Source organism: Thecamonas trahens (assembly GCF_000142905.1).
Source record: "Thecamonas trahens ATCC 50062 unplaced genomic scaffold supercont1.77, whole genome shotgun sequence".
Taxonomy (NCBI): Eukaryota; order Apusomonadida; family Apusomonadidae; genus Thecamonas; species Thecamonas trahens.
Genome location: NW_013657603.1, coordinates 16,137 through 39,154, shown reverse-complemented (window position 1 = coordinate 39,154; position 23,018 = coordinate 16,137). Strand labels below are relative to the sequence as shown.

The 23,018-nt window shown below is 64.7% G+C and overlaps 9 protein-coding genes across 9 annotated transcripts in view; 4 read left to right on the top strand and 5 right to left on the bottom strand.

The window, feature by feature from the left end:
- Window positions 1–73: 73 nt before the first annotated feature.
- AMSG_11386 (uncharacterized protein) lies at window positions 74–2,027 on the bottom strand. The gene is made up of 3 exons (XM_013897283.1): window positions 1,969–2,027; window positions 1,428–1,570; window positions 74–1,319 (listed from the first exon to the last, which is right to left on the bottom strand). Exons 1-3 carry the CDS (start codon window positions 2,006–2,008, stop codon window positions 90–92), a joined length of 1,413 nt encoding a protein of 470 aa, XP_013752737.1. The 5' UTR covers window positions 2,009–2,027; the 3' UTR covers window positions 74–89.
- On the top strand, window positions 2,007–7,128 carry AMSG_11385 (uncharacterized protein; the record flags this gene model as incomplete). Its single annotated transcript, XM_013897282.1, has 2 exons — window positions 2,007–2,009; window positions 2,284–7,128. The coding sequence occupies 2 exons, from the start codon at window positions 2,007–2,009 to the stop codon at window positions 7,108–7,110; spliced, it is 4,830 nt and encodes a 1,609-aa protein (XP_013752736.1). The 3' UTR covers window positions 7,111–7,128.
- A 179-nt stretch (window positions 7,129–7,307) lies between these two features.
- AMSG_11384 (uncharacterized protein) lies at window positions 7,308–9,511 on the top strand. Its single transcript, XM_013897281.1, has one exon. The coding sequence runs from the start codon at window positions 7,395–7,397 to the stop codon at window positions 9,489–9,491; it is 2,097 nt and encodes a 698-aa protein (XP_013752735.1). The 5' UTR covers window positions 7,308–7,394; the 3' UTR covers window positions 9,492–9,511.
- Window positions 9,512–9,513: 2 nt separating this feature from the next.
- AMSG_11383 (uncharacterized protein) lies at window positions 9,514–11,247 on the bottom strand (the record flags this gene model as incomplete). The annotated part of the gene is made up of 2 exons (XM_013897280.1): window positions 9,514–10,823; window positions 11,157–11,247. 2 exons carry the CDS (start codon window positions 11,245–11,247, stop codon window positions 9,514–9,516), a joined length of 1,401 nt encoding a protein of 466 aa, XP_013752734.1.
- Window positions 11,248–11,730: 483 nt separating this feature from the next.
- AMSG_11382 (uncharacterized protein) lies at window positions 11,731–13,275 on the top strand (the record flags this gene model as incomplete). The annotated part of the gene is made up of 1 exon (XM_013897279.1): window positions 11,731–13,275. One exon carries the CDS (start codon window positions 11,731–11,733, stop codon window positions 13,273–13,275), a length of 1,545 nt encoding a protein of 514 aa, XP_013752733.1.
- Window positions 13,276–13,310: 35 nt separating this feature from the next.
- AMSG_11381 (Pro-apoptotic serine protease nma111) lies at window positions 13,311–16,175 on the bottom strand (the record flags this gene model as incomplete). The annotated part of the gene is made up of 1 exon (XM_013897278.1): window positions 13,311–16,175. The coding sequence occupies one exon, from the start codon at window positions 16,173–16,175 to the stop codon at window positions 13,311–13,313; it is 2,865 nt and encodes a 954-aa protein (XP_013752732.1).
- A 281-nt stretch (window positions 16,176–16,456) lies between these two features.
- AMSG_11380 (uncharacterized protein) lies at window positions 16,457–17,168 on the bottom strand. The gene has a single exon (XM_013897277.1). It carries the CDS (start codon window positions 17,142–17,144, stop codon window positions 16,554–16,556), a length of 591 nt encoding a protein of 196 aa, XP_013752731.1. The 5' UTR covers window positions 17,145–17,168; the 3' UTR covers window positions 16,457–16,553.
- Window positions 17,169–18,327: 1,159 nt separating this feature from the next.
- On the top strand, window positions 18,328–22,031 carry AMSG_12448 (uncharacterized protein; the record flags this gene model as incomplete). The annotated part of the gene is made up of 2 exons (XM_013897290.1): window positions 18,328–19,925; window positions 20,624–22,031. Exons 1-2 carry the CDS (start codon window positions 18,574–18,576, stop codon window positions 22,029–22,031), a joined length of 2,760 nt encoding a protein of 919 aa, XP_013752744.1. The 5' UTR covers window positions 18,328–18,573.
- Window positions 22,032–22,076: 45 nt separating this feature from the next.
- Window positions 22,077–23,018, bottom strand: part of AMSG_11377 (uncharacterized protein) — a gene marked incomplete at its 5' end in the record, with an annotated part of 1,585 nt that continues 643 nt past the window's right edge. The window contains one exon of the mRNA XM_013897276.1: window positions 22,077–22,710. Within this exon, the coding sequence (XP_013752730.1) occupies window positions 22,119–22,710 (592 nt within the window). The 3' untranslated portion in view covers window positions 22,077–22,118. The remainder of the gene's footprint in view (window positions 22,711–23,018) is intronic.

Below are 23,018 nucleotides of genomic sequence, written 5' to 3'. Positions count from 1 at the left end.
CACACAAGTCCGAGTTCAGGCACACTTGGGCGTTCAAGGCCAAAGATCCCGATCGGCTCAACGGAAGCAGACCAAAGCCACAGCACTGTTTAATGGTTCGACCGACGCGAGGCGAGCAGGATCCGCCGGAGCGCGTCAAGTCCCGGGAGCGGGAAGAAGCCCGGCGAGGTGAGGAAGAGGAACGGGGCAGCAAAGGCGGCCTTGAAAAAGTACGCCACCGCGTCCTCGGATGTCTGCTGAGAGGTGTACGAGAGGATGCGCCAGAGCTCGGTGGCAGCGAGGACGTAAATAGCCAGCCCACCGAGGGTCGAGATGAGCGGGAAGCTCGAGAGCCAGTGGAAGGTCAGCGCGAGGTCCGACGGCGCAAGCTCGGTCTGCGCCAGCGTGCCCACGAGGACCGTCGCCGTCGAGGCGAGGAACGCCACCGTGTGGACCTTGGACGCAATCATCCACGAGCCAAACTCGTGCCAGACCGACGGCCGGCCAAACGGCGACATCAGCGCCATGGTGCCGTAGATGGCGAGGAGTGCGACCGCGAAGCCCTTGGAGACGTCCAGCGCCACGTAGAAGGCACCCACAACAAGCGCCACAATGTATCCCGCCGTCGCCGCGCCCATCACCGGCGCGAGGTCAAACTTGGGCCGCGCAAGCATGCCACGGATCCACTTGCCGGTTGGCTGCTCCATCCACGCCGGAATGACCCACAGCACCGCGAGCGTCAGCACAAGGTTGTGGAAGGCGAGCAGCGCAAACGCCAGGTACCACATGTGATGGCTCTTGTGCGGGACCACAGAGAGAATCCACGCGTCCGCAAACCAGCCCGTGATCGACACAGACTGCGCCACAAACGTATTCATCGGGTTGCCCCACATCGCCTCGGCAAGCGGCCACGTCCAGCAGTTCTCCGGCTGCATGAAGAACGCAAGGAACTGCGGGAGCCACACCACGCACTCGAGCGCAGAGAGCGCAACCCAGAGGTACTCGGCCCACCGGTACTTGCTCCGGTCCACATCGCCGCCCTTCTCGGCAACGTCCAGAATCCGCACGCACACGTACGGCACGCCCACCTGCGGACCCGCCACCACCGCAAGCGCAGTGTACTTCCACGCCTCGCTGCCAAAGCCCCACCGGTGCGCCGTCACGTAGCAGTACACCGCACACATCGGCCACAGCAGAATCCAGTCCGAGAACCACGCTGTCGACGCCGGCGACTCGAGCGCATCCTCCAGCGGCGAGCATCCATCACACGTCGCGTACCGCCCAACAAGCAGCCCGGCGTAGAACTCCACCGCCGCGTATGCACCCCACGCGAGCCATGCCTATTGCCCCACACCCACATTGCCATCATCAGTCAGTCCCTCGCCGCCGGTGCTTTGCCGACCGATCGCCGCCCGCATTCCCCCCCCCACACCTCCATCCTTACGTACATAGGCCGAGAATCGGACAAGGCCGCCCGTGTGGACCATGACCCAAGGAATGACAAAGGCACCAAGCATGATGGCAATGTTGCCGACAAACAGCGGAAAGTACGGGATGCCATGCTCCACCGTCTCGCAACCGACCCACAGGTCTACCCCCCCGCACCCGGACCACGCCGAGCCCACCAACCCCACCACCGCCACCATCACCGCCACCACACCATGTCAACCCACGACACGCCATCATCACCACACACACACACACACACACACACACACACACACAAACACACATACACACATACACACATTGTCAGTCCCCCCTCCCTCCCCACCCCCTCCCTTCTTCTTCCCCCCCCCCCCAAACGCGCCAAAAATCTTGACACGCGTGCCAACCACCCGCCAACACCATCGGTTCATATCTTCGTTTGCTGGCGTCCTTCCCCTTCCCCCCCCCCCCTCCCACGCACCCCTACGTCCCTGTTCCCCTACCACCCACTCACAACGCAGTCACTGGCCCTCACCCACCCTATCACCATCTTCCACATACCATGCATGATATCCGTCAAAGACGCCACCGTAGCTGCCATGGTTACGTCGTAGTTGAGTGGTAGCCCTTCCTCCCTGTACACGCCCCCCTCCCTCAGTTACCCACGCATTTTCTACCATTTGCCCCTGCTCGCGCCAGTTCAGCAAAGTGCCGAGCAAAAGTGGCAAAATGCCACACAGCCACAGCCAACGATTACCTCAACCATCAATCATGTCACCACCCCTCCCGCCCCCCCCCCCCCCAAGCCCCATCCCCACTATGCACCGCCGACCGCTTACAGCTTCACAACTAAGCCATTCATCACCACATCGACAGCCTCCTTCGCTCTCGGCTTCTATATCTGCTATTCAGGCCCGAACGGCCTCACTACGGGCTTCGTTGGCCGAGCCGCCAGCGCGCCAGCTTTCGCGCCCAGCAACGTCGTCGTCGGCTGCTCGTCGGCGGACCGCACCGGCAGGCCCACCGCCGCTGGGCCACCTTGCTGCCACCGATGCAGGAAGTTTGGCCCGGCTCAAGGCGCAGAACGCGTCGCTCTCGCGGGAGGCTGCCGCAGCCGTCGCCCGCGAGGCCCAGCTCGAGCGCAAGGCCAAGCTCGCCGTCCGCCGGGCCGAAGCCGCCGAGTCGCGCGCCCGATCGCTGGCGGCCTCGGCGGCGTCGTCGGCCGCTACCGCCTCGCCGGACTCGCGCGCTCACCGCAAGGTCATGGCGCTGACCAAGGAGGTCCAGGGAGTTACCGCAGAGCTGCTTTCAGCCCGCTCGCGCATCGCCCAGCTCGAGGATGACCTGAGTCAGGCTCGCGCTGGCAGCCACCAGTCCGACGTCGATGCCGGCGCCCTCCGGGTCGAGCTCGCCCAGCTCCGCGGCGCTCTCGATGTCGTCACGGCAGAGCGGGACAAGTTTCGCGGCTCAGCTTCTGGCTACGCCGCATCGCTGGAAAAGACGGAGGCGACGCTGGCAGAGACCTCTGCTCGCCACGCCGAGCTCGCCGCCGCCCACGCTGCTCTCGAAGCTCAGTCGTCCGAAGCCGCCGCCGACGCCGCCGCTCGCATTGCCTCGCTCTCACGCGACCTCGACCTCGCCAACTACACCCTCCAGATCCAGGCGCTGGCGGTCGGTGAGACCTCGGTCTGGCGGACCTCGTTCCTGCAGCAGTCGGCCAGCGGGAAACAGGGCCCGGATCCAGCCCTCCAGTCGCTTGTACTGCAGCGGCTTGACGCTCATGAGGCCCAGCTCGAGGCCCAGATCTCGCTTCGCGCCGACCAAGACGCTGCCTCTCGCAAGAACGTCCGTGCCCTCGACGCCGCCACCACAGAACTCGCTTCTGTTCGCGCCGCCCTCGACTCGATCACCACTGCTGCCGACAAGCTGCTCGCTGCCGAGTCACGCGCCCTCGACAGCCTTGAGACGGCGCTCCAGGTCGCCGGAGTCGAGCCCAAGACCTTGGTCGGCCCAGCCGACGCCGCCGCCGCCGCTGCCGCCTCGACCGCCTCGGCGCTTGCTGCGTCGGCCGGTGCCACGCCCGCCGCTGCTGGCATGCTCGAGCGCCTTCGCCTCGCCACCCAGCACGCCTCACTCCGCGCCTCGGCCGTCCGCAACGGCATCGCCGCCATTGCTGCCCGCGCTGCCGCTGCCGAAGGCAACGCCGCCGACGTCGGAGACTCGGCCCGCGCCCTGGCCGCCGAAAAGGCCCAGCTGACATCGACGCTCGAGCGTCTTGCTGCCGAGCACGCCGCCCTTGAGCTCGAGCTTGATCCGGCCACCACTCGGCTTGCCACGCTCGAAGCCGAGCTCTCCAACGCACTCGCCCGTGCCGACGAGGCCACACAGGCGCTCGCTGCCGAACGAACCGTCACCGCCGACCTCCACGCCCGCCTGCAAGAGGCCCAGCTCGCGCAGCAGGCGCTCACAGACGAGAATGCCGTCCTCGCCGCCGACCGCGCCACTCTCGCCGACAACGCCGCGTCCCGAGCCGAGCGCGATGCTGATGTCGAGCGCGCCTATGAGGAGGAGCTTGTGACCTCCAACGCCGAAGTCTCTCGCCTCTCCAACCAGCTCCGCGAAGCCATCGCCGAGCTTCGCGAGTTGGAGGCGCTCAAGGACAAATATGCCGACTCGCTCAATACGCTTGTCCAGCAGATGGCGGCTCTCGAGCTCGAGCATGAGACCCTGCTTGGCTCAGTCAACGAGCTCGAGCGGGCTGCCAATGCGGCACGGACCGAGGCCAACGACGCCAACGAGCACGCGCTCGCCCTTACTCGCGAGCTGGAGGACGCCCGCGAGGAGGCTGCCGCCGCCCTCCGCGCCGCCAAGGAGGCTGCATCAACTCCAGCCCAGGTCGAGCTCGACTTGGCCGCCCTCCAAGCAGAGCGCAACGTGCTCCGCGCCAACCTCGACGCCGCCAACTCGCGCATTTCGGCACTCGAGGCTGCCGCAGACCGCGCCGATGTCGCCCACACTGCGGCGCTCTCCGAGGCCCAGGCCGCTTCGCTCCGGGCCGAGGGCGCCGACCGCTCGCGGATCAACCACAACGAGCTCATGGACGAGCTGCTTGAGGCCCAGGCCGCGTTGCGGGAAAAGTCGGCGCTCGTTGCTGCCAAGTCGGATGCGCTGTCACGGTCGCAGGCCAAGCTCGCCGCCGCCAACGCAGAGCTTGCCGCTCTCCGCACCCGTGCCGCCGCCGCCGCCGATGCCGACGCTGCCAACGCCAACCTTCAGACTCAGATCGCTACTCTCTCGGCACAGGCTGGCCTTGCTGCTGAGCAAAGAGCCGAGCTCCGGTCGCAGCTGAAGGCTGAGCGCGAGGCCAAGGAGGGAGCAGACGCTGCACTTTCCGCCTCTCGCTCCGAACTTGCCGCCGCCAACGACCACATTGCCGACCTGCAAGCTCGTCTCCAATCGCTTGGCGCCGCTTCGGCGCTCTCGTCCGAAGCCCGCTCCGAGGCCGGCAAGCAGCTTCGCGAGCTGGCCGCCGACCTTGCCGACGCTCGCGCTGCACACTCGGACGCTCTCGCCGAGCTCCGAGCCAAGGCTTCCGAGGTCGACGAGCTGAAGGAGTCGCTCATGGTTGCCTCGGTCCGACTCGAAGCCGCCGACGACGCTGTTGCCAAGCTCCGCAGCGAGCTGGCTGCGCGATCAACCGCGCTCGACGAGGCTCTTGCCCGCGTTGCCTCGCTCTCTGCCACCGCCGACGCCGCCCGCGCTACCGAGACTGCCGCCCGCTCACAGGCTCGCGAGGTCGAAGCGGCTGCTACTGCCAGGGTCGGCGAGCTCGAAGAGCTGCTTGTTGCGCAAGACGATGCCATGCGACAGCAGCGCGAGGCTCAGCTGATGCAGGCTGCGAACCAGGATGCGTATGACGGCGCCCTGGCTGCCCTCGATGAGGCCAAGCGCGAGATCGAGAGTTTGCGGAGTGCCAACGCCGGGCTCGAGTCCCGTCTGGCTGCCGCCCATGATGATGCTGTCAACGCGGTGCACGAGGCCAACAGCACGGCCGCGAGTGCAGTGTCGGCGGTGACAGCCGAGCGTGACGAGTGGGAGCGCTCAGCCAAGAGTGCCCAGGACAAGGTCGCGGCCTGGCGCGACGAGGTCCTCCACCGTGACAACACGATTGCTGCACTGGAGGCCGATGCCGCGGCGGCCGCCGCGTCCTTAGCCAAGGTTCAAGACGAACTGGCTGCCGAGCGCGCTCTGGTTGCCGGCCTCGAGACCGAGCTCGAGACTGCAAAGCAGTCTGTTGCCTGGCACGCCGCCGACATTGCCAAGAAAGATGCCGCGCTGGCCTCGCTCGAGGCCCAGCTTGACGACACGGCAGCGGCGCGGCGCAATGAGACGTCGGCCGACGCCGCCAAGCGCGACTCGCTTGCTGCACAGCTGGCGGCCCTGTCGGCCGCGCACGCTACGCTCACCGCCGAAAAGGAGGCGCTCATCACTGAGATGGGCGCGCTCCGGGCCAAGCTGGCGGCGGCGCTGGGCGACGAGACTCGAGCGTCGTCAGAGGCCCACGCGTCGGTGGCAGCCGAGCGCGAGGCGGCACGGGCGGCACGGCGCGATGCTGCGGCTGCCCGGCGGGAGCTAGATGCCGCGCTTGCTGCTCGCGACGAGGCTGCCACCAAGGCAGCCGCTGCCGCCATCGAGATCGACCGAATCCGGGCTAAGCTGGAGGCCTCGGCCTCGGCCTCGGGCTCGATCCAAGACCAGGTCGAGGGCCTTGCCCTTGAGCTTACGGCGCGGCAAGAGGCTCAGCGAGCACTGCAGGCCGAGTTCAATGAGCTGCTGGCGAGCAAGGACCACGCGCTGAGCAAGGCGACCGAGGCTGCTTCGGCCGAGTCGGCCAAGCTCGCTCTCCTTGCCGAGAAGCACGAGGAGGCGCTGGGTGAGCTCGAGGCGACACGAGCGCGAGTGGTCAAGCTGGAGGCATTGCTTGCGTCGTCGTCGTCGGCGATGGACAAGCAGAGCTCAACAGCGGCTGCGTCGAGCGCTGCGGTAGCTCAGTTGACCGACAAAGTCCGGGACGCGACGACGCGGATTGCGAGCCTCGAGTCGGAGCTTGATCACGAGCGGGCGTCTAAGGCGCTGCTAGCAACCTCGCTCGAAGCCAAGTCGCTGCAGGCCGAGTCGGCCAAGGCTGAGATTGAGCGACTGACCGAGGTCAACGAGCAGCTCCGCCAGCGGCTCGAGCTGGAGCAAGCCGAGGTCCTCCTCCTCAAGCAAGAAGTGGAGCAGCTCCGGCTGCGCGGCGCGACCGAGTCGTCGCTGGCGCAGCTGCAGGAAGCCGAGATCCGGCGCCTTGCGTCGCACAATGCTTCGGCCGACTTTTCGGCTGCCCTCCTCCTCGATCGATCCATGGCCGCCGAGTCGCATGCGGCCGCAGTCACTGCGACCGCCGCCCAGCCACCGTCGCTCTCTCCAGCTGCCCGCCACACCGCCGCGGCCCACGATGATGACCTCGCCGCCATGCGAAAGCGGCTCGAACACCAGCGTGCCCAGATCCAGCGCTACCGCCAGTCTGTCCTCGATGGCGTCGACGACGAAGATGATGGCGATGGCGATGACGACTATGACGACGACTACGGCGATGGTGACGACGACGACGACGATGGTGACGACGACGATGGCTACGAATCACAGTCATTCCTTGAGTAAACATGACCCGACGACCAATGCCGTATCCACGTCTTTGCCAAGTAGCTAATGCCAATACCATGTACCTGCAGGCAAATGGTGCAACCCTCGCAAAATCTGATTCCGAGAATGGATGGCAACCATGTGTGACCGAACAGAATGGCGCTGGCAGACGGACGAGATCCGAGCGGGACGAGCGGGACGGCGGGAAGAAGAAGCAATACTTGACGCCACACCCGCGGACACCAACTAAAGCCGTTCGGGAGCAAGCATTGTGTATCCGGCAGTGGAGCTAGTCGTCGGCTATGTTGTTCGCGAAGGCCGACAAGGCCAAGGACAAACCGTACAGTGGGGCGTGGGACGCCGAGGCGGCCGAGTCTTACCATGAATCATCGTTTGACGAGAACGGAGAGGGGGAAGAGGGGCATGGCGAAGCCATTCTCATCGAGTCGACCGACATTTGCTCATTCCTCTGCCGTGGTGCAATCTCGTTTGTCCGCTGGTGGTGTGTCATTCCGCTGATCATCGTAGCCATCTGGGCATCGCTCTTCTTCACCCTCGCCCTCGACTGGCCGAAGTGGCAGAGCAACCACATCGAGATCAAGGACTGCATCGTCATCGGTGAGACCTTCACCTCGTCGAGTGCCTACCATACTGTCGGCATCATCCGCGACAACGTGACGTATCCCTTTAGGGTCAACGACTTGCAGATGGCCGAACGCAAGTTCTCGTGCGGTGTCGACGACAACATCTACGATCTGTTGGAGGACGAGACGATGCCCGGCGACTTTATCTCGTGCTATGTCAACAAGAAGGCGTGGGAGGCTGCCGGACAGCATCCTGCGGCATACAGGGGGCCGGTCAAGATCTGGCCCGAGGTTGTGCGGTTTTGTTGGATTCTGTACCTGCTGCCGTCGCTGCTCATCCCGCTACCGATGATGGCGGCCTTCCTCGCGATTGTGATGTGTGTTTGGTGCAGCTCGACGCATCCTGCCGACGTCAAGTGCCGGCAGGCACTGTGTCGCGGTGGCGCCGCCTCTTTTCCGTGGTGCCTCATGGGCGTGGGCGTCATCATCTGGCTCTCGGTCTTCCTCGCGGTCATCTTGCCTACCTACACTGACGACGGAGTGTGCACGGTTGTGGCCAAGGCACGGCGGATTGACTGCCTGTTTTGCTGGGACGGCGCCTCGCGGACGCCCAAGGGCGCGATCAACTGGTGCACATCGCGGCTGTGCGAGCCGGCCAAGCGGGCGGACTTGCCACGGTCGCTCTACACGGCGCGGGTAGAGGTCGATTACGTCTCGGGCTCGCGGTCGGGCTTTGCGGTTGCAGACCGGGACATTGTGGCCGTCCCGGAGCGATCGTCTCTTGGCTCGTCGACAAGAGATGCCAAGGTGTCCCCGTTCCTGGACGCAATCCAGGTGGGACAGGTGATCAACTGCCATGTGGGCAAGTTTGGCTCGCGACATGTGTACCTGCGCGACCCCGCGGAGCGGTCGGCCATCAAGGCGGCGTTTATTGTGACGACGATTCTTCTGGTGCTCTCGCTGCTGACTGGCGCGTCGCTCTTGTTGAAGATGAATCAGTGCTGCTCTTGGTGCTACATGGATCCCAAGCCATCTGCAATTGGACGAGCAAGCGCGTCGCTGGATGCAATGATGAGCTCGAAGGAGCCGGTGGCTAGCGAGGGCCCGACGATTGTGCACGCGCACAAGTTTGAGGGCGCCAAGTTGTCGACGATATTTGGCGTAGACGCTGCGGCTGCCCCGACGGCCAAGAGCGACGAGAGCTCGCTCCCGATCGAAGGCTCGGACGTGCACCTGCGTGCGTCAGAGATGTCGTCGGACCTCGCGGCGATTCTGGCGGAGATTGGGTCGTTTGACGACTCGGACTCGGAGGAGGCTGTGAAGCGGGCACTTGTCAAAGACAAGGCGTCGGGCGTGCCGGTGGTAGTCCGTGCCAAGCGTGAGCGGATCAAGCGGCTGGTGAACCACGTCGAGTCGAGCGACTCGGACGATGTGGCCGAGAAGATGGTCGAGGTCAAGCAACTGCTCAACGAACTGGACCCGAGCCTGTTCCATGTGCTCACGCACGAGCTCGAGCAAGTGAAGAACGACGACGCGGACGCGCCCTCGGTGGACGTGCTCCTCCTCCGCCTCTTGCGCGAGCGGTCGTCGTCGTCGTCGTCGTCGGGCATCGACTCGGATTCTGACTCGGAGTCCGAGTCCGAGTCGGAACGGTACTCAGATATGGACGAGTCCGAGTCGGACTCAGAGGCTGACGACGAGGAAGACTCTGATGAGGAGTTTGACTCCGAGTCAGAATCCGAGTCCGAGTCCGAGTCGAACAAGCGTGCGCGGCGAGCAAAGGCGCGGTCGCGGATGGTCCGCAGGCGAAAGTAAAAAGCAAAGGCGTGTCTAGAGTTTACTGCTTCTCGAACTGGAGGCCGGTGAGGAGGGCGAGGGCGCTGGTGAGATTCTCAATGGCACCGTCGATGTCGTGGAAGGCGAGCGAGGATGAGACGTACGACGCAAACTTGGTGGCCTGGTTCTTCTGCTTGACGGTCGGCTTGTAGCCGGGGAGCGGGGTGATGCGAATGATGCCTGGGTGTGATGTCTGAGCGGCCGTCGCAGCCGGCGCCGGAGCGGGTGCCGCGGCCGGCGGCGCTGGTCCAAAGTTGTGGGCCGGAGGCGGCGTGGGAGTCAGATCCACACCCGGTCCCGGGATGTGCGGAGCCGGTCCACTGCTTCCACCACCAAATGACGGCGGTAGGGGGCCTGAATTGGGAGCGACGCCTTGGCTGGGGTTGGCAGAAGGGGTGATAGGGAGGCCAAACTCGTCGACGGCCGGGCCCGAGCTTGGCTTGGGGGCGGGGTTAGAGTTGGCAGACGGGACGATGGGGAGGCCAAACTCGTCAAATGCCGGGCCCGAGCTTGGCTTGGGGGCGGGATTAGAGTTGGCAGACGGGACGATGGGGAGGCCAAACTCGTCAAATGCCGGGCCCGAGCTTGGCTTGGGGGCGGGATTAGAGTTGGCAGACGGGACGATGGGGAGGCCAAACTCGTCAAATGCCGGGCCCGAGCTTGGCTTGGGGGCGGGATTAGAGTTGGCAGACGGGACGATGGGGAGGCCAAACTCGTCAAATGCCGGGCCCGAGCTTGGCTTGGGGGCGGGATTAGAGTTGGCAGACGGGATGATGGGGAGGCCAAACTCGTCGACGGCCGGGCCCGACGAGGGAGGTTGGGATGGTGAGGAATCACCACGAGCAGCGGCAGCAGCGGCTTGGGCCTCGGCAGCGGCAGCGGCAGCACGGGCCTCGTCCTCCTCCTTGTGCTCCTGCGGACCACCAGGGCGTGGCTGCTTGCCGGCCTTGATTGCCTTGGAGATCTGTACCGCCTTCCACTTGGCGTACTTTTTCTTCTCCTCGATGTCCGCGGCCAGCGGGCCAAAGACCCTGAGGACCTGGTAAAAGTTTGAGGCTGCGCGAAAGCGAAGGGCGGTGCCGATGGAGGCGACACCGGCACGATCCTCATCATCAGCCCCCTTAAAGACCTTGTGTGCAAAGTTCTCGACGTAGATGGCAGCCTCCTCGGACTCTGAGCCCAGGAGCGGCGAGTCCGGCAGAGCCTTCTTCACCTGCTCCAGCGACGACATCAGCTCGTTGAGGTACTCACGGGTCTCCTCTGTCGCGGCCGAGTACATGGAGATGCATTCTTGAACAACATACATCCGACCTGAGAAGATGGCCAACGATACCCCCATGCCCGAGCACATCCATCGTCCGCCACCGCCACCGCCACCGCCGCCGCCAACGCCACCGCCACCGCCATCGCCATCGCCACCGCCATAGCGATAACAGCAGTCACAGTAGCATCCAGAGCGGTAGCCATCCCCACATCCCCCGCACCATGCATTGTTCCCCATCCCACAAGTCATGTTCCCCATCCCATGTGCCATCGTCCCCAAGAGTGAGTGTTCCTTCTCCGCACATGCACCCTCTCCACACCCCCCTCCCCCCCTTCCCCCCTCCCCTCCCCCCTCCCACCCCCGCCCCCCTCCCTACGTACAATAGTATGCAACAACAGGGTCAACATTGGCAAGCTCGTTCGCCCGGTTGATGTACTGCTGGTACGGCTTGAGTGGCGCAGGTACAGACATGGCCGCTCTCGGCTGTGCAGTCGAGTGGTGTGGAAGGTGGCCGCCGCGCCGCATCCGGTGGCCGCCGCAAGTCGGCTTGCGGGTTCGGCACGGGGATCGCAATGGGGATCGGGGCCAGATCGTGGCTTGAGGGGAAGGGGATATGTTGACGTGTGCATGTATGTGTGTGTGTGTGTGTATGTGTGTGTGTGTGTGTGTGTGTGTGTGTGTGTGTGTGTGTGTGTGTGTGTGTGTGTGTGTGTGTGTGTGTGTGTGTATATGTGTGTGTGTATGTGGTATGGTAGGTGTGATGCCGCCGTGTGTGTCTCACATTGATGGCATCGGACACAAACGCCAAGACTGCGAAGTGAGTCGACCCAGCCCCTGGCGACCGACTGGCTTGCTCACTGACCGCTGACCTCAGCCCCACGACGACGACCACCAGCTCCCTCACCGCCAACCGCCCACACCCGCACACTCCACTCTCTCCACCGCAAACCCTACATGTTGTTCTCGCGGCGGACGCTGGCCGTCGTCCTTCTCGCAGCTGTCGTCCTCAGCGTTGTCCTCGACCTCGCCGAGGCAGCCAAGACAGGTAAGACGGGCAAGACAGGCAAGACGGGCAAGGGGGGCAAGGGGGGCAAGGGGGGCAAGACGGGCAAAAAGGCGAGGGTGAGCCACGTGATCAAGCTGACTGCCAAGAACTTTCGTGAAAAGGTGCTCGACTCGTCCGAGACGTGGATGGTCGAGTTCATGGCGCCGTGGTGTGGCCACTGCAAGGCGCTGACGCCGGAATGGGCGCGTGCTGCGGGGAAGCTCAAGGGCGTTGTTCGCTTTGGCGTCGTCGATGCCACGGTCGAGACTGCTCTTGCCTCAAAGTACGGCATCAAGGGCTATCCCACCATCAAGGCCTATACCGGCAACGCTTTCACCAAGCGCTCAAAGTCGGGCAAGACGTCCAAGCTCCGCCGCAATGTCGAGGACTACCAGTACGAGCGCAAGGCCAAGGCTTTGGTCTCCTTTGCCCGCTCCAAGCTGCACTCGAACGTCATCCGCATCAAGGACACGGCGGCCGCGCTCGAGAGCTACGATGCCCGGCTCGGCGCCGATGCCCCGCGCGTCGTGCTCTTCACTGACAAGAAGGCCACCACTGCTCTGTACAAGGCGCTCTCCAACGTCTTTTACTCGCAACTGGCACTTGGCGAGGTTGTCGCCGCCTCGCCCAAGGCCAAGGCCAAGATCCAGGACCTGTTGGACGCCTATGGCGTCGACTCGTTCCCTACCCTTGTTGTCGACCCGTCGCGCGGCGCCAATCCGTCCACCGCGCTTGTCTACGACGGCGAGTTGACTGTCGACGCCATCGCCGACTGGCTCCGTCCCCACGCCGGTGCACCAAAGGCGGAGGCGGAGGCCAAGGCGAAGCCCAAGGCGGAGGCCAAGGCCAAGGCAGAAGCCGAGACCAAGGCTGAGACAAAGCCGTCGCCGTCGCCGTCGCCGCGCAAGCCGCGAACCGCCAAACACATCGACTCGCCGGCCGCGTTTGAGAAGCGGTGTATCGGCGCGCGCGGTGTGTGCGTCCTTGCGTTTGTCGGCCTCGCGCCCGTTCCCGCTCCACCGGCACCGTCACCGCAGGCGCTCGACGGCCTCGTCGAGGACGAGGGCGCCGACGAGGGCCTCTGCACCAGCCCGCCACCAGACGGCGCGCCGACACTGCCGCCCGCGGTGGCCGAGTCACTGACGACGCTGGCCACCCACTTTGCGCGCGACCCGCTACGGCTCTCGTGGCTCGACGCGACGACCAACGTGGCGGCGGCGGTGGTTCTCGACGCGCTCCCGGCACCGGGCGAGGTGGCGCTCGTTGCACTCAAAACAGGAAAGCGCCCGCGCTACGCTGTCGCCCGCATGCCCGAGGCCGAACTTGCGTCGGCCGGCCGCGCCTTTCTTGACGGCGTCGTCGGCGGCTCGGCGGCGTACACCCGGCTCGACGATTCCCTTGCCGAGCTTGCGGCGCTTGTGGCCAAGCCCGCGCCGAGCGAGTGCGGTGCATGAATGAAGCAGTGCGCGACGTAGAGTGTGCATGCTTGCTACTCGTTGAGCGGCTCAACGACGCGGCGCTCCCACTCCAGGCCGTTGCGGAGCCACTCGACGGTGGGCCAGTACTCGTTGTTGATGCGGAGGGTGACGACGACGGTCTTGCCGCGGAGTGAGACCGTGTGGAGGCGGGCGCTCTCACCGGTCTTGAGGGTGCGGAGGACGGCGAGGCAGGCGTCGAGGTCGGGCGTCGGCACGTTGTTGATGGCAACAATCCAGGTCTTCGAGACAAGGCGCCAGAGGTGCGCTGACGAGCCAGCGTGAAGCCGGGCGACGTACACGCCGCGCGGCATGTCCTTCTGGTACAACTGGAGCTCGAGGAACGACGGCTGGAGCAGCGCACCCTGCCAGTACACAAAGCGGGCGCGCTCGTCGGAGACCAGCGGCGTGGTCTCCATCGGCACCTCGATCTGCGAGCCGCCACGCCAGAGGGTGAGCGAGACCGAGGGCGCAGTAGCAATGGCGGCAGCAAAGCCGGCAAAGGTGGCGACAGGCGTGCCGTCGACGGCGAGGACAATGTCACCGGCGGCGAGGGCGTCGGCAGCCGGCGAGCTAAAGGCAACCTGCTCGACCTTGAGTGCCTCGTGTGAGCGCGAGATGGCGGCGAGGGTGTCGACCCAGGCCTGAGTGAGGCCGTACGCACGAGCGCCGCGGAGCGAGACCGTCCACAGCTGGACATGCGCCGTGTTGGCCGGGACTGGTTCCGTGAGGATCGGCCGCGACAGGTAGACGTCGAGGAACGGAGCGAGGACGGATGTGACCGGGATGCCACCAGCCGACTCGGCGACGGTCTTGGAAGGCTTGGCAAGAAAAGCGGCCCAGAACGCCTGGACGGCGCCGTCGTCGTCGACAAGCACGCCGCCGATGGACGAGAGCGTGAGGTCGAGGCGGACGGTCTCGATGTTGATCTGGCGGAAGGCTGGCGCCTTGGACCGGCGCATGCCAAACTTGGCGACCTTGGTCACCGACGACGCGCGGGTGATGAGCGTCTCGTCGGCGTTGAGGCCGACAAAGTGTGTGGCCGCGCCGGCGGTGAGAGGAGTACTCGAGAGGGTCGCCGACGCCACCGGCGTCGATCCCACCAAGCTCGGCTCGTACTGAACAATGGCAAAGTTGTGGATGGGGTGGAGGAAGAGGACGTTGGCCGGGACGTCAAAGGAGTTGGCAAATGAGATACGGACGTCGCCGAGCGAGATGGGGACAGTGCCGCGGTCGACAACGACGAGGCCGCGAGCAGCGTCGACAATGAGCCCGGCGCCGATGAACCGCGACGAGACGACGCCGTCGATCATGTGTGGAATGGCCATGCGGACGACAACGAGCGAAGGCGCGAGGGCCGCTGCAATGCGCGACGTGCCCGCGTCGAGGAGCGGGGTTGACTGCGGAGCGCGCGGCACCGGCGCCGGCGCCGGCGGCGAGAGCACCGTGTCCCACACACCAGTGGCGTCGTTGCGGACGTGGCGGGCCATAGGGAACCACTTGCGGTCGATGATGGCGATGGCGACAACGTTGCGCGAGGGGTCAGCCACGTTAAACGCATGGAGTGTGACCTTGGTACCGTCGGCAAAGCCTGCGAGCTGCGCTTCAAAGGTGTCGAGGTCCGGGACGGGCGTGCCGTTGATGGCGGTGATGACCGAGCCAGCGGCAAAGCCGCCCGATCCCAGCGCGTGGCCGGCGGAGCAGACGTAGACGCCTTCGAGCGGGATCGACCGATTGAGGGCAATGTGGTAGGGAACAGCGTGGAAGATGCCGGCCGAGAACGAGACATACTCTGCCGGGGTGATGGCGTGGAGGTCGACGACTGGAAGGCAGAGCTCGACAAGCTCGCCGCCGCGGCGGACGGCGAGGCTCACCTTGTTGCCGACCGACTCGTCGAGCACGGCCTCGAGGGTAAGGAACTCGTTGAGCGGCACGCCGTTGAGCGTCCACACAATGTCGCCAACAGCAAGGCCGGCTGCCTCGGAGGCCGAGCCGGCGAGAACCTTGGAGACGACGAGGAGGCCGTTGCCGGATGGGAACGTCGCCCGCGCCGCGGCCTCGTCGTCGGGAGAGAGGCCGAGCCGGCGGAGCTCGTCGTAGTGCTTGTGGGCAAAGACAGTGGTGAGGGTACCGCGGGGAACAGACTTGCCGGCGGCGAGGAGCGCGAGGGCGCGGGCTGGCCGATCGAGCGGGAGATAGAACGAAGAGGCCGCCGACGACTTGCCGCCGGCGTTGAGGGCGATGGCGGCGCCGGAGCGATCAAGGACCGGCGAGCCAGACGAGCCGCCCGACGTTCCAGACGCGGCCTGGTAGTAAAACGTATTAAAGTCATTTGCGGCTGACGAGCCGTAGAAAGGGGCCGGCCGGTCGAGGCGAGCAAGGGTCGAGTGGAGAATGGAGAGCTTCTCGGCAGCGTCATTGCCGACGACGCGGATGGGGATGCCGACACGAGCAAGGTCTGGAGCCAAAGGAATGGCCGGGAGCGGATCCAAGAACTTGAGCGCTGACGGATCAAATGCAAAGAACCCAAAGTCATGAACAGGATCACGATACAGAGGACAGAGTTCGATCTCCTCGTAGTTTGAGAAGGAGGCATAGGCGATGACCGGACCAGGGCGAACCACATGAGCATTGGTGAGAATGAGGCCCTTGACAGCATCGACCACAAAGCCCGTAGCATGGCTGGCTCCAGCACGATACGTCGAGAACGGAACAGTCGTAGCAAACGAGATGGAGACAATAGCCGGAATGGCTCCCGCCAGCGTCGTCTCCCATGCGCTCTCGTCCGACGGCGGCGGCAAACCCGCCCCAGGAGCAGGGCCGGTGGGAATGGCCTGGCTGGGCGCGCCCTCGTCGTCGTCCGAAACGTAGTCGGCCATTAGGTGTGAGAGGATGGAGGTGGTGTGCGTGGGTGTGTGAGTAGGTTGGGTGGGGTGTGACGGTGTGTGGAGGCGGCGTGTGCGACTTTGCTCGGTGGCTGCGGTTAGTCAGGGCGGACCAATAGGGCGAGGCGATCAGGGCAGGTGATTCGGGAGAGGGTTAGGATTGGGTGGCTTGGGGCGGGTGGGTGTTCGGGCTGGCGTGGCTTTGAGTTGGCTGGGCGGGCTGGGGCGATCAAGATTTTGATCGGGGTGGGCGCGGGCAATGCCGTGGCGGGGACGGGCGATATCGATGTTTATCTGTTCAAAATCATGACTAGTTCCGAGCCAGGGGTTGGCGATGGGAGGGCGCAAGGTACGTGGATGGCTGGGCCGCCATCAGCTGCGGCGCCCGCGCCGGCGTTTCGGGACGGAGAGGACGATGCGCTGGCGAGCCCAGCGACCGCGGCCCTCAAACACAGCCTCGGCCTCGACGACACCATCGGTAGTCCCGGCCACGGTCTCGGCCCATCGGGTCATGTTGCCCTGCTGCAGTTTGTCCAAGACGACGGAACCAACCCCCAGAGCCATTGCTGACATGAAAACTAGCATAGTGCCGACAGCTGCGGTCTCGGGAAGGGGGGGCCTGATGATGACGACTACGATGATGGCGATGAGAGCAGCCACGAGCCACAGCAAGCTCAACACGCGCACAACCCGAGCCGAGCTCTTGGCCTCGTCATCAGCCTCATCCATGATGCGATTGTACATGCCCACCTCGGTCGCCTTGTCCACCGCCCGCATCGCCTTGCGCGAGCGATGGTATGACCACCCGAGCCAGGTCCAGCAAGTGCAACCAAAGTTGCGACTGCCGGCGTGGGCAAATTCTTCCCGGTCCTCCGAGGACCCGTACGAGTAGTCGGAGTAGTCGGAGTACGACGGCGGAGAGATCGAGCTCTTCTTCGAGCGCTTCTTCGAGGACTTGGCCATGGCTTGCTACGAGTTGAAGTCTGCAGAAGTCGTGTGTGAGGGTGTGTGTGGGTCCCCTCGCTTGTAGGTGCCCGACAGTTTTTATTTCATTGCGGTGGTTGGAACCTCCCGTTGTTGTCGAAATTGGTGGTTGGTACCATCGCGTGGGTTGCCGCCGCGAGCGTGGCATGTCGTGCCTGCCATTGCTGCTGCCTCGGCGCTACGCATTGCCTGCTCTTGTCTATCGACAGAGTCTCCACCTCCAGTTGTGAGCTGCCACGTCCATGGCTTGGTGGGCACAAGCCGCAGTGGCGCCTGTCCCGTCTCGGCCGAGTAGCGGTGGTTGTGGGGCGACCGTCCTCTGTGGACGGTGCCAAAGACAGTGTTTATAACGGCTGCTGCGGTGCTGCCTCGGCACCGAGAATGTAATGTGCATGCTTCGATCCATCAGAGACAACTTCTACCTCGACGACGCCACCGGTGGTGTCTTCCGCGGTGGCAGCCCAGCGGATCATCGCACGCTCATATACAGACTGAGCTGGATTGTGCTTACGCTGCAAGTAGGAGCATCCACGGAAGAAGAGGCATGGTGCCCCATAAAACGGAGCGAAAATGATAACCACCAAGAAGTAGGGCTTGGTGAGGAGAATGACAACTCCCACAAGGGGGCCAGTGCGATCCATACCAAACGAACCAGCGCAACTTCCGGGCAATGCAGTTGCCGTTGTTGTCGGCCTCATCCACGAGGCGATTGAACATGCCCATCTCGGCCGCTTTGTCAACAGCCCGCATCGCCTCTCGAGCAGTGGAACTTGAGCTGGCCACCCATGCAGCGGCAGCAGCCGAGATTGGCCGTCCCCGCGAGACGCTACACTTTCCGGTCCACCGAGGACTCGTACAAGTAGTCGGAGTAGTCAGAATACGCCGGTGGGGAGGCCGAGCTATTCTTGGAGCGCTCCTTCGAGTGCGTGACCATGGTTTGCTACGAGTTGAAGTCGGCAGTAGTCGTATGTGAGTGTGTGTGGGTACCCTCACTGGTACTTGCCCAACAGTTTTTGTTGTGGAGTTGTGGTGCTTGGAACCCCGAGTTTCTGGCGAAATTGGTGGTTAGTAGGTACCACGCTGGTTGCCGCCGCGAGCGCGGCATGTCGTGCGTCATTGTTGCACCTCGGCACTTTACACCACCGCTCCCTTTCTGAAGGGGGGGATGCGCTCACGAGCTTGTGCTGCGAGTCGCTTGCTCTCGCCGGCTAAGCGGAGCGAAGCGAAGCGGCTGGCATCTTGCTTCAACAGCAGCTCGAATTGGCGTCGACACAGTCGGCTCCATAGGAGCGGGAACTTGCCCACCCACCCTTGAGTGACGATCTACGTCGACGACGAATGTCCCAACAGCGCGCGGTACACAAGCAAGGTGACCGGGGTTCGCCGCAAATTGCCAAATTGAGGCTCAATGAGAGCCACCGGGACACATCAGATTGACCGTTGCCAACAAAGTCGCCGCGCAGGCACGGCAGCGAGGGTCAAACCAAGCGAACAAGGGTTAGCACACGGCTCGCAGCAAGGCAGAGGAACGAAGATGTCGGTCTTCTTTGACGGAGCAGTCTCACTCGTGACCACCGTTCCTGCGCTCGCGGACGCGCTTGCGAGTCTGACCGGCGAGCCGCTACTCGGCTGCTCGCTTCATTGGCCGGTGGTGGCGCTGGCCTCGGCCGACGCAGCGGTCCTTGTCCACATCGGCGCGCTTGGCCATGTACCTGCCCCGCTTGCTGCCGTGCTCGAGTCCGAGGGAATTGCCAAGGCGTGTCTTGGCGTGACCAAGGCCGACAAAGCTGTCCTTGCCGCCGAGTATGGCACGCATCTGGTCAACACCATCGATGTGGCATCGTCGGCCGCCGCCGGCGGCTTTGTCCTTACTGGCGGCTACAACGCGCCGTCGAGTTACTCGGTCGCTGCTGCTCTCAGCGATCTTGCTGCGCAGGTGCTTGGGACTTTGCTTGACACAAGCATGGCCGGATCCGACTTTGCCGCTCGCTCGCTGGCACCCGAGCAGATTGGCTTTGCCGCCACCTCGGCCTGGCTCCTCCGCGCGCTGGCCACCGCCCTCATGTGGGGTCCGGTCGCCGACACACCGCTCCTCCACTGCACGGTCTGCAGTCGCCGCTTTGCCTCGCGCTCAATCCTTGCCCAGCACGCCACCGAGACTGGCCACATCGCCGAGCCGTGGGCTCCGCCGCCAATGTCACCCGCGCCCGCGCCCGTCGCCGGCGCCCGGACCATCTCGGCCGCGCGCGCGCGCAGCTTCCTGCTTTGCGATGTGTGCGAAGAGTTTTTTGACGGCCCGGACGCGCTCCAGCAGCACCAGGATGCGCGGCGGCACTATCTGTCGTGCGCCGGATGCGCCGCCACCTTCTACACCCGGTCCGAGCGAGACGCGCACCAGTCGGAAGCTGGTCACCTCTACCAGTGCCCGATCTGCCGTGCGGCGTTTGGCTCCAAGCCGGGCGTCCACGCACATCAAGCGGCCGAGGGCCACACATTTGCCTGCGGCTACTGCACCGATCCCTTCTACACCCAGCACGAGACCGACGTCCACACCACCGCCTGCCATGCTAGCGAGTGTGAGTTTTGCGGCGAGCGGATCCTCGCCTCGTCGCCAGCCGTCGCACTTGCGCGGCACCACACGCTCGCTCATGCCTCGGTCCAGGCCTCGCCGCGGCCGATCCCCTCGCCGCGGCCGGTCCGCTCGTCGCCTGGCCTTGCCCGGGCCACGCCAGCCGCACCCGCTCGCGTCGTCTCCACCCCGTCGCCATCGTCGCGGCGCATGCTTTCCTTCTCACGTACCTCTACGCCACAGACCCCATCGTCACACCTCCCGCGATCGGCCTCCCCGCCACCACTCTCAGCCTCGATGCTGATCCATTGAACAGAATGCTCAAGACAGGCAAGCTACGCTGTAGTGATGCGGGCCAGCCGCAGCTGCCGCACTGCGATCACGTACGACGATCACGCACCACGACCACTCACCACGATTACGCACCGCAATCACACGCCGCAAGCATCATCGACGACACTCTTTCAACAGTAACCCTGTCCCATTCCCCCCCCCCCCAGGGCCATAATGGCAGGCCAAATTGGGTGCGCAACCCCCCCCCCCCTCGGCCACGCCTGACAGCTGACTCTAGCGGACCAACTGCAGCACCACTCCTCTCAAGCGCGCCCAACTCTACACACACACACACACACACACGCACACAGAAGGAGACGCGCGGAAAACACACGATGGCAGACGAACCACCCTTCCCGCCTATGGTCGAGGTATCCCTGCCTGGAACGCCGACAACGCGCTCGCGGACCATTCAGGCTGGCTTCTCGCCGCCAAACTCGCGGAGTCCGTCGACCTCGCCGCGGTTCGAAAGTCGGAGGGGAAGAGGCGGTCGAGGTGGTGATGGCGGGAACGATGAGCGGGCGAACCCGTTTGTGTACACTACACCGCTACAGAGTGCGTCGTGGTACGAGTGGATCAAGCTCGGCGTCAACTCGATTGTGCTGGTCCCTGTTCGGAGCCTGGCCATTGGTCTCTGCCTCTTGGTCATGTTCGTCACGGCAAAGATCTCGCTCCTCGGCTGGGCTGCTCCTGATCACACCGTTCCGCTCCCACGCTGGCGGGTTGCTCTCCAGACTCCGCTGCCGTACCTGGCTCGTATTGTGCTCTTTTGCTTTGGCTATGTGTGGATCACTGAGCGCGGCCGCCCGGCGCCGCGTGAGCAGGCGCCGATCGTCGTCGCCGCCTCGCACACCGGCATGATGGAGGGGCTGTACATGCTGTGGAAGATTTCGCCGTCGGTGGTCTCGGTCTCAGACAACGCCGCGACGCCGGTGCTGGGCACGCTCCTCTCGGCGGCGCAGGTCATCTACGTCAACCGGTCGGACCCAGGCTCGCGGCACGCGGTGCTGGAGCACATCGGCGAGCGCGCGGCCCGGCCAGGGCTTTGGCCCCAGACGCTCATTTTTCCCGAGGGCCTCTGCACCGCGCGGACGGCGCTCATTACGTTCAAGAAGGGCGCGTTTGTGCCGGGCAAGCCGATCCAGCCGGTCGCGCTCGCCTACCCGTACCGCCACTTTTCGGTGGCCACCCTCTCACTCGGCCCGTCGCCGCTGGCTATTCTTTGGCGGACGCTTGCTCAGTTTGTCAACCACATGGAAGCGACGTGGATGGAGGTGTGGGAGCCGAACTTTGAGGAGCGCGCCGCGCCGGATCGCTGGGCCCGCGAGGTCCGCGCCGCCATCGCACAGGAGCTCGACCTCCCGGTCTCGGACCACACGTACGAGGACCTCAAGCTCCTACTCGAGGCCCGCCGCGCGGCGCTGCCCGCCGACGCCGCCCTCCTTGAATTCGACGCCCTGCAGACCCTTCACGAGATCAAGTTTGAGCAGGCTGCCGAGCTCCTGCACAAGTTCATTGCCATCGACACCGACAAGTCGGGCTCGGTCACCGTCGACGAGTTTGCCGCTGCCCTTGGCCTCCCGCCGGGCGAGCACGTCCAGCACCTCTTTGACGTTCTCGACCGCAAGCACGCCGGCCACCTCGACTTTCGCTCGTTTGTCATCGGCATCCTCTTCATCTCGGACGCCGTCTCGCGGGAGGACGTCATCCGCTTCGCCTTTGACATCCTCGACACCAACCGCGACGGCACCATCGATCTTGCCGAGTTTGAGAAGATCATGGCCACCGGTTTTCCCGACGTCGAGCCCGAGCAGGTCCGCGCTATCTTCTCCGCCGCAGACTCCCGCGACGTCGGCTATCTCGACTACGACTCGTTCCACGCCTACGCCACCTCGCACCCCGACCACATGTACTTGTTCATGGACATGGTCAACAAGCCGAACTCGCCACTGCAAGGCCTCTGATCTGCACCCTTCACCTTCTAAACGCATTTTACACAATGCCCAGCCCGCGAGCGCCGCATACGTCGGCAGCTCGCCGGCCGAGCCCGCTCACACCTCGGCACTGGTCTCGGCTCCAGCCTCGGCGGCAAGCTCGGCCTGCGCAAGTTGGGTCCGCAGCCGGCGGTTATACTCGACAAGCTTGGTCTTGGCCACGATGGCCTCTTCCAGTTGCGCCTCGACCTTGGCCAGCCGGGCCTTCAGCTCGGCGGCGCCATCAACGCAGTCATCGCAGCCAGCCGTCATCATCGCTGCGCAGTTCTCCTCATCGCCGAGCCGCGGATGGGCGGTGCCCCCAGCGAGCGCTGCCTCCTCCTCTAGCACCGCAATGCGAGCCACCGCCGCCGCCAACTGCGCCGCCAGCTCGTTATTCTTGGCCACGGCAGCCTTGAGCTTCCGTCCGCGCCGGCGGCTCTGCTCGGCCTTGGCGCCAAACCGCTCCTTGAGGAGCGCAAACTGCGTCGCCATGTACTTTCGCTCAGCCTTTTCCTTCCGCCTATCTCCTGTGCTTGTCTTTCCGGCCTCGCGGAGCAGATGTGTCGGCGCCGGCGCCAACGACGCCATTCGAACCTTTTGGCGCGTCGAGTCGAGTGTGCCCCGGACGCCCGTCGCCAGCCGGTCGCCGGTCCCGCCGTGTCGCAACCTTGTCGCCCGCCGGCACCAATTTTTTTGGTGGGCAGTCGTCCACCCCCCACCCCCCTCCACCCATGCCGAGCGGGGCATTGCTGCCTGCGCTGCGCCTGGGCAGTAGTCTCAAGCCGGCCACCGTCTCGGTCACGCACCGCTCCATCCCACTACCCCACTCCTGCTCCAGCAGCATCCACTCTATCCTTGCGTCTCACACCCTCAGAGTCCCACCATGGTACGCAGGTCATCCCTCCCTCCCCACCATACCCCCCCCCTCCATCGCTCACCGCCTCACACGCTACATCAGCCGGCTGTGGTGCGCCA

Excerpts from the sequence above, each read along its gene's own strand:
- AMSG_11386 (XM_013897283.1), bottom strand. The coding sequence starts at position 2,008 with ATGGCAGCTACGGTGGCGTCTTTGACGGATATCATGCATG. Across the intron at positions 1,571-1,968 it reads TTTGACGGATATCATGCATG|ACCTGTGGGTCGGTTGCGAG; the intron begins GTATGTGGAAGA and ends GCGGGGGGGTAG. Across the intron at positions 1,320-1,427 it reads TTGTCCGATTCTCGGCCTAT|GCATGGCTCGCGTGGGGTGC; the intron begins GTACGTAAGGAT and ends GTGGGGCAATAG.
- AMSG_11380 (XM_013897277.1), bottom strand. The coding sequence starts at position 17,144 with ATGGCCAAGTCCTCGAAGAAGCGCTCGAAGAAGAGCTCGATCTCTCCG.
- AMSG_11384 (XM_013897281.1), top strand. The coding sequence starts at position 7,395 with ATGTTGTTCGCGAAGGCCGACAAGGCCAAGGACAAACCGTACAGTGGG.